An 8,906-nucleotide genomic window follows, 5' to 3' on the forward strand; every position below is an offset into this window, starting at 1 on the left:
GAGTTGTTGGGGGGGGGGGGGGGGGGGGGGGATTTTCATGTTCCTTTCATGCATATCTAAAAAAAAATGGCACCAATTCAACGCTGTTTCATTTATTTTAGCCAGATTCTGTGAGTGTGAATAAGTATTTGCAAAAACTCCTCCACATTTCGTGTTAAAGATAATTCTACGGCATTCTACGCATATTCATATTAGTGATATGTTGTCAACTAAACGTGCAAAAAGAAAGACTGAAAGATGAAAATCTTGAGTACAGACTTTGTTTATCTGTCAAGCTGAAGGCAAACCATCAGAATTCTGTTCCATTTTAAAGCATTTTATTCCTTTTTGCCATGTATTGTTCTAAGCTCATAAAACAGCAGTTAATTCATTTCACGTTCTCATGACACAAGTTTTAAATATCAACGGACTGGCTCCCGTAGTTCCCCTTTCAGGTGTGCAGAGAATGAAAGTAAAGAGGCTTACTCATAAAAGAACCGGGTGCATTTTATGAGACCTCAGCACTTCAGTCGACTGAGATTACCGCTGCGTTCTGGCGAATAATCAATATGCTAGAAATTGTGCGGTGTTGGGTGGAAATCTATGGCCCCAAACTGTGTAAACAACTAATCTCTTTGACAATAGTTAATAAGTTATACTGGCAAAATGGCAAATGATTTCTGTGGTCATTTACATCAACATATGCTGTTATGTTTGTTGTATCGGTACACTTAACATTCATTGAAGTTGTCAAGATAAACGTCTTACATTTGATTATATAATGAATACTTTTGTCTCTTTTTAGTATGGTGTATGAATAACAAAAATAAGCACTTGACAAGCATCAAATGTGAGTAAAAATGGGCTTTGGCAGGTAGGTTTTGCTTAATGAGCAATTCAAACAATATACAAATCATCTACTAAGATCTGTCACAACTTCCACGTCATCTACCAACTTTGTTCTGGCACATAAATAAATACGCTATGTGCGCTGGTGGGTGGAAATTTATGGCCCCAAACTGTGTAAACAACTAATCTCACTGACAGTAGTTAATCAGCTATATTTTGAATCCCCTGGCAAATGATTTCTGTTGTCATTTGTGTCAACAGGCCGTTATGTTTGTTGCATCTATGCATTTAACATACACTGAAGCTGTCAAGATGAAAGTCTTGTAAATGTCAGTAAAAATCAGACAACTTATTGTGGTAACTTTATTAGGAGCTATAATAATACATGGTTTAAGTTGAAATTATAGTCAGACTTTCATGAATTAAAATGAAAAATATATAAATTATCTACTAAAGAAAACACAATAAACCCAAAAATACTTTACAGTACCATTTAGAAGTTTGGGGTCAGTAAGATTTTGAATGATGTTGAAATAAATCTTTTATGCTCGCCAAGCCTACAGGACCTAGTGAAAAATAAATATACTAAAATGTATTTGAAATACATTTATTTCATTCTAAGTATACTACAAATACAATTACATATTAATGTACTTAATAAAAATACCCTGCAATTGTACTTTTAGTATACTAAACTGGTGTACTTAAAGTCTGCTAAATTGGAACAACTAATTTTGTACTTAATGCACTTTGTGAGGAAGTAGTGCTACAGTCCAACTAAAGATATACTGAAGTATATTTGATTGCGCTAAAGTGGAACTATTGCAAGTATACTTTAGGAATACTTTAAATATCTTGCATTTAAAGACCAGTATTATTCAAAGATCATAAAATCCTCATCAGTAGTGACATTAAAACACATTTTAGGTATAATATTAAGAAAAGTACATTGTGCACAAGTAGTACTCCAAATAAACTTATTTTTATAAAAAAAAATTATATTTCTCAAGTGATATGGCAGTAAATATGATAATAGATTTGAACTATACTTGGTATGAAATAAATGCATTTTAAATATAATACTTTTTTTTAAATACAGTAAAAACAGTAATATTATGAAATATTATTGCAACATAAAATAACTATTTTCTATTTTAATATATTTTAAAATGTAATTTATTCCTGTGATGGCAAAGCTGAATTTCAGCTTCATTTCTTATGACTGACAATTTTTCATAAAAATACTAAACAGTTGGACTGTTTAATATTTTTATGAAAACCACAACACATTTTTTTCATGAATTCTTTGATAAATAGAAAGTGTAAAAAAGCAGCATTTATTTTTTTAACATTATATATGTCTTTACTGTCACTTTTGACCATTGACCAGTTTAATGCACTGTTGCTGAATAAAACTATTAGTTTCTTTAAAATAAAATATAATAAAATAAATCTTACTGACCCCAAATGTATCAATGAAATTTTACACACACACACACACACACACACACACACACACACACACACACACACACGTGATTGTTTTTATGGTTTATGAGGACTCTCCATAGGCGTAATGGTTTTTATACTGTACAAACCGTATTTTCTATTGCCCTACACCAACCCTACACCTAAACCTACCCCTTACAGGAAACTTTCTGCATTTTTAGATTTTCAAAAAAACTCATTCTGAATTATTTATAAGCCTTTTGAATTACGGGGACACTGAAAATGTCCTCATAAATCACCTTCTCGTTGTAATACCTGTGTCATACCCATGTTATTATACAAATTTGTGTCCTCATAAACCACATAAACATGCACACACACACACACACTACCATTCAAAAGTTTGGGGTCAGTAATATTTTCCGTAATATGTAATGCAAAATAGTTTAATTGTTTGGACATTTTTTCATGAAACTTACGTTTGTACACTCCACACACCTGTTTTTTTTCTTCTGTTGACAGTGTTTAACTGTTCTGCAACGTCTGTGGCAAACCTTGGAATTGTTTCCTGTCTGCTGTGGATGATAAAATGTGGGAAACTGTGCTTGAAGGATATGAAAACTCACAAGGTAATTACATTTGCACTTTAATCTTCAGCATTTAAAAAAACTGTTTAGCAGTAGAAATGTTGACATAGTGTCAGTGAGTCACTTCTGTTTGACATCTGAAATTACAGAAAGATAATAACTGAGCACTTAACAATAAAAAAAGTTAAGTTAAATATGTAAATAATAAATAAATGATTAACTATGAGGTTTTATTAAAAAAAATCTATATGGCCTTTAAATAAGCCTTGTTTTGGTTCTGTCCCTTCCACGCGATCTGTAAATGTCTGTGTGAATTTTTCCATTGGTTTATGAATTTATGTTTGCGTTTCACGCCTGCCAAAGTATTTACATTTTCTGCCGAAGCAGTAGCCAGGGCTTTATCTTTTCAAACAAAGAGCTGCTTTCCTTCCCCTTCTCTTCAACTCCTATTCAAAAGGACCATTAATACCAAAACCAATGAGGGAAGGGCAGTATAACCACAACACAGCTCCTATTCAACTTCTTTATTTACTGGCACTCAATCAAAATAAGTTCCCAAAGTGCCTGCACAGGTAAACAGATCACTTAAGCTGTCTGATGAAGTTAACCTCTGTAACATGGCTTACTGATTCTGGGTAAGAAAACAAGGCTGCTGTAATTGTTGTTGTCAGGCCTGGCTTGAGTCCTCTGTATATTTAATAGCAGAGCTTTATGGCAAACCATTTGTGGTCTTCTATTCAGTTAGAGGAGGTTAACAGCAGGCCCAAACCTTAACTGTTGTTACTTTGATTGCAAAAGCAAATAATTTGTATTCTTTTTAACGTTAATAGCAGCTAAAACATGTTTAATTTACTTGTTTGTTTGTTTGGATTATAAAAGCAAATGAGTTGTATTACTTTCAAACTTAAACATTTTTAATGTATTTATTTGTCTGTTTTGATTATAAAAGAAAATTCTGTTCAAACTTAAGAGCAGCTAAAATGTTTGTTTGTGTTCTGTTTGTTTGTTTGGTAGGTTGGCTGTTTTCTATTTGTTTGTTTGTTTTACAGAAACAAATGAGTTGTATTCATTTCAAACTTAAGGGCAGCTAAACATTTGAATTCATTATTTTTCACTTGTTTTTTGTTTTGTTTGTTTAAATGTTTGATTTACAAAAGCAATACATTTTATTCCTTTTAACCTTAAGACAAGTTAAGCATTTACTTATTTATTTTGGTTACAAAGCAAATTAATTGTATTCCTGTAAGTCTTAAAATCAGCTTATTTATTTATTTATTAATTTATTTCTTTTTTTTTATTAATCACTTTATTTATTTACTTTTAACCCAAATTGTAAAACAAATGCAATACACCACATTTTTAAATGTTTGCACGCGACAGTCTGATAAGTTTTTCCATCAACTGTCACATAATTCCATAATTGGAACACACCGTTGTTGAGAATATTTTTTTTTCCTCATAGGTTTTTTCCAGTTCCTGATTTTTGGATGGATGTCATGAAATTAAACAAAGTATTTCATTTCATATACCCTAGTCCCTTGACCTAAACAGCATAGTGTAATGTCATAGTCAGTGAAGGGTATGACTATTCTCTGCATATATACCCCATTTAGATAAATAGGCATCTTAGAAGCATGTGAAGTTCATGCTGCTGTTATTGAAGCAAAAAAAAGGGACAAACCTAATACTAAGACATTCAGAAATTCATCTTCAAATATTATTTTTATAAGGATAGTTCACCCAAATATGAAAATTCTGTCAGTATTTACTCATCCTCATATCGTTCCAAAACTGTAAGCGTTTGCACCAAACTATGGAAGCATCAAAAACTATGGAAGTCAATGGCTACCGTCAACAGTTTGGTTAACTAGACTTTCAGACTGCACTGTATAAGCATCTGGAGTATTATCCTGCATTTGCATGTTCACTCTTAAAAAAAATAATGGTTCTTTATTGGCGTCATGGTTCCATGAAAAACCTTTAACATCCAAGGAAACTTTCCATTGTACCAAAGATTCTGTATAGTGGATAAATGTTTTTTGATCATTAAATTGTTCTTGACGAGAGAAAAAAAGGTTTTGAAATATTCTTTGGGGAGTCCAAAATTATTATTGATGTTGATAGGAATATTAGTTTATGATGGAATCAGCTGCTCCGTTCTATGTTTTTCATTCCCAAGCATTGCTTGCTTGTATTTTACATTAAATGGATGTTACATTTAAACTAAAACCAGATTTCAATACAAAACATGAACACTATAGCTTAACAGTATGTTCAGAAATAGCAAAAATATAAGGTTATTAATACTGCTTTTCATTCTGACTGTACACAAAGCTTCAACATGAGGTACTTGTTTATTGGCACAGCAATAGAAGTATTCAGATTAAACTAACTGACAAAAGTGTCTTGCTATAGATCAAATCTTTGGAGAGCCAAATAAATATATTCACATTTACAAAACCACAGGGAGTGTACAATATATATATTTCAATGGTTATTTAGATGAAAAAGAATGATTATACATGGCTTTTTGTACAAGTGCCTCAGGTAATTGCTCAAAAACATTCCATTTACATGGAAATTTAACATGATACAAACCTGAAACAAAATAGTAACCGTTTTTTTTTTTCAGCACGACACTTAATTTGATCATATACAGCTGTGGGTTTTTTTTCCTCAGGAAAGCCCTACAGCTAACAGGATCCCTCAACAGCAAGATCCTGATCATTATTGCACATGTAAGGGAATTCCCCTTCAAAAGAGCTACTTGCATTGGTGTGATGTTAACAGAGATGGAAGATATACAAATTGTGTTAAATGCTTGCTAAGGACATGACAGCAATCAACAACAAAAAAGATAATTAAATGACATTGTGCAAAATCAAGCAAACCATACTTTTACACGCTTTCAGGCCTTTTTAACTTCTAAACCACTTTGAATTACTTCTAGTGGTCACTGACATATCTCAAACAGGTTCAAGGCTCTTCCAAAATAACCTTTATGATAAGCACTTTATGATAAATGCAATTATGTGTTTTAAAGGCATTGGATGTAAACTAATGCGGAAGCCATTTACCCTAAAAACTAAATATGCTTTTAAGGACCCTAAATCTTGACTTCATAACAAATGATAGATAGCTTAAGAGTTTATAAATAATCAACAATTAAAGTGCTATTTCAACCCCCCCATATTGGCTATATATTCTTTTTTTTTTCTGGCCAAAATATATTTCAGATATAATTAAAACATATGCTAAATACTGTATAGGTTTACAGGCCTAAGGAAATATATTTTTTGCCAAACTGTAGTACAAAATGTACTTCAAGAACAAAAAAATACATTTTTAAATGTAATTTTAAAAAGGATTTTGAGTAAATGCAAAACCTTTTTTTTGTAGCTATTTAGATCAATGTAAGTAAATAAATTTAGACTCAATATTTATAAAGAGGCCAAAAATATATGATGAAATAGTTAACTAAAACAACAACCAAAAAATCTTTTGAAATGTTTTTAAAATATATCTGAAAAAGTATTTTTAGCCATTTGGATGAGGTCATCATGTTTACTGTGAATAAGTGTTAATATTAACCGTTAATAACATTATTAATATGTCGTGGATGGTGAATTTTGTATAAAGTCAGACTTAGGATCCCTAAACTGAGGATGTTATGCCCAAAAATATGTGATTCTTGCAGACGATTTTATAGAGGTCATCAGAACTGATCCAAAACACAAAAAAAGCAAAACAGAATTAATTACAGTTTCAATCCACACAACCAAAAGACATTTCTATGTGCACATTAACTCAAGAGCAGTCTGTGTATGTTGTAACCATGTTGCCCATTCGCTGTGTGACAGTCCTACAGTGCTGCCTGCTGGAACCGTGAAACTTGCTTTGAGTCCGAGTCTGGTGTCCATTAAAAAAGAACATCCTCTCCATATCCTCAAACATATCATCAAACTTGTCACCACCAAAAGAGTGCTGGAAGTGCCTCCTGTGCCTGCTGCGTGCTTCTTCGTGGGCCTGAAAGTGCCTCTCGAAATGTCTTTTATTATGCAAATGAGGACTGTGTCCAAACTTGTCAGAGCCTCCGAATATATCATCAAAGTTGAAGCTAAAATGTTGATGGAAGTGGTCACCGCCTCCTCTCGGACTCTCTCTGGAGAATGGACTGCTCCTCATCTGATCGTACTCCTTTCTCCGATTGTCATCTGATAATGTTTCATATGCTGGGAATGAAAAATACATAGCTTTAAGAACTGATCAACACATAAAATGTTCAGAAGGGTGTGTCGTGTGTTGTTTTACACAGGTATGCTAACTCACCCTCAGCGATCTCTCTGAACTTTGCCTCTGCGTCAGGGCTTTTGTTTTTATCAGGGTGATACCTCATGGCTAATTTATGGAAAGCCTTTTTGATCTGCCGGTCAGATGCATCTTTGGGTACATCCAGGATCTCGTAGTAGTCTTTCTCGGCCAGAATGATGAGTAATTTCTCGGTGATGAGCAGAATGCTCACAGCCAAAGTGAATGCTGACTGAGCTGTTGCCATGCCTGTGGTCAGACCTGTCAACAGGAAACAAGAGGCGAGATCACAGTTCATTTGTTGGTTTTGTGTCACGAGACAATTGAAAGGAGTATTCAGTGTAATAATAATAATAATAATAATTATATATATATATATATAGTGTGTGTGTGTGTATACATAAGCATAAATTATAATGTGTAGTCCATCTGTATATGTACTGTATTTCTTTTTATGACATGCAAATATTTTTTAACATTTGAATCAGCATAAATGGTATCATAATGTATAAAAAACTTAATCATTCTAATTTATTATTGTTTGCTTGACTGTAATGAGAATAGCTGTAAATGTGCCACAATTAATCCTAAAATTTGCTTGTGAGTTTGACGTGCCTAAAAAGAGATGCAGATATATTTTGAATTGTTGTCAACTATAAATAGTAATAAAAAAGAGCTTCATTTTCTTGAAGCAATATATAATTTCCTATTGCTTTTGATTTATGATCTGGACATGTTCTTGACAGTTTCAAACCGAGTTATGTTTTTACCTGTTTAACATTATCCTCATCCTCAAAACATGCGACAGAACAGAATGATTCTCTAACATATCTAAACAGCTATATGTATCAGATATAAAGTAAAACATTTTAGATATAGTAAAACTGCTGGTTTTTATTTACCCGCTGCTGGTTTCCGTCCCAAAGTTACATCAAACGAAGAACAGCTGATCGTTTTTCTGAGCGCTGTGACAGCGCTAAAGTTACTTCTCCACGACTCGCAACGCGATTGGCTGACTCCCGCGATTAATGACTATGAGCGTTTTGATTGGTCCACATCGCCCGAACGTCACTTCCTGTTTCTGTAGCGGGAGTGAGCTGTCAAACTGTTGAAGGACCGCACTCAAAGGACAATAAAAGTTGTTTTTGTCCGTAAGACATCATTATGCCTGTTTTAAAAGTATATTTGTAAACCAGTTTTAGGGGCCGTTCAAATACAGCGTCTTTTGCGCGCTCAAGTTCGTTATTTCGAATGTAGACGCGCGGCAGGCGCGCGCTCATAATGGAAGCGACGCGCTCATTTTTTCCAGGCGCGTCCGCGCCGCATCGAGATAAAAACATTTCAACTTTTCAGAATGCCGCAAGCGCACCGCGAGTCATGTGACAAGAACCAACCAATCAGCTTCATCCTTTCCTGTAACTACATTGAAAGCTCAAGCCAAGATGAAGGAACAGCTGATCATAGCTGTACAGGGATAGCCATTTTTAAATAAAGTTAGTAGCAGAGCTACTAAGCGGCGCGACATGTGAACAGCCCCTTATGCGTCTGAAATATAAGATTTTCTTAAAGTACATACATTTTTAAAGTTATAAATAAGATAAGGAGTTTGTATGTTCATTTAGTTTAATTTTGTTTAATCTGAAATTTCCATAACATCTCTCTCTCTCTCTCTCTCCAAGCCATCAAGCCCACCTTGGAAAAAACAGGTGAGATTCTTAAAGCAGACTGAGCCTG

At 33.6% G+C, this 8,906-nt stretch overlaps 1 protein-coding gene across 1 annotated transcript; it reads right to left on the reverse strand.

Annotated features, from left to right (window-relative positions):
- Positions 1 to 6,547: 6,547 nt before the first annotated feature.
- On the reverse strand, positions 6,548 to 8,153 carry LOC107695887 (dnaJ homolog subfamily B member 9-like). The gene is made up of 3 exons (XM_016495981.1): positions 8,075 to 8,153; positions 7,194 to 7,433; positions 6,548 to 7,096 (listed from the first exon to the last, which is right to left on the reverse strand). Exons 2-3 carry the CDS (start codon positions 7,417 to 7,419, stop codon positions 6,672 to 6,674), a joined length of 651 nt encoding a protein of 216 aa, XP_016351467.1. The 5' UTR covers positions 7,420 to 7,433; positions 8,075 to 8,153; the 3' UTR covers positions 6,548 to 6,671.
- Positions 8,154 to 8,906: the final 753 nt, after the last annotated feature.

The sequence above is a fragment of the Sinocyclocheilus anshuiensis genome, unplaced genomic scaffold, assembly GCF_001515605.1.
Source record: "Sinocyclocheilus anshuiensis isolate Anshui unplaced genomic scaffold, SAMN03320099.WGS_v1.1 scaffold538, whole genome shotgun sequence".
Lineage (NCBI taxonomy): Eukaryota > Metazoa > Chordata > Actinopteri > Cypriniformes > Cyprinidae > Sinocyclocheilus > Sinocyclocheilus anshuiensis.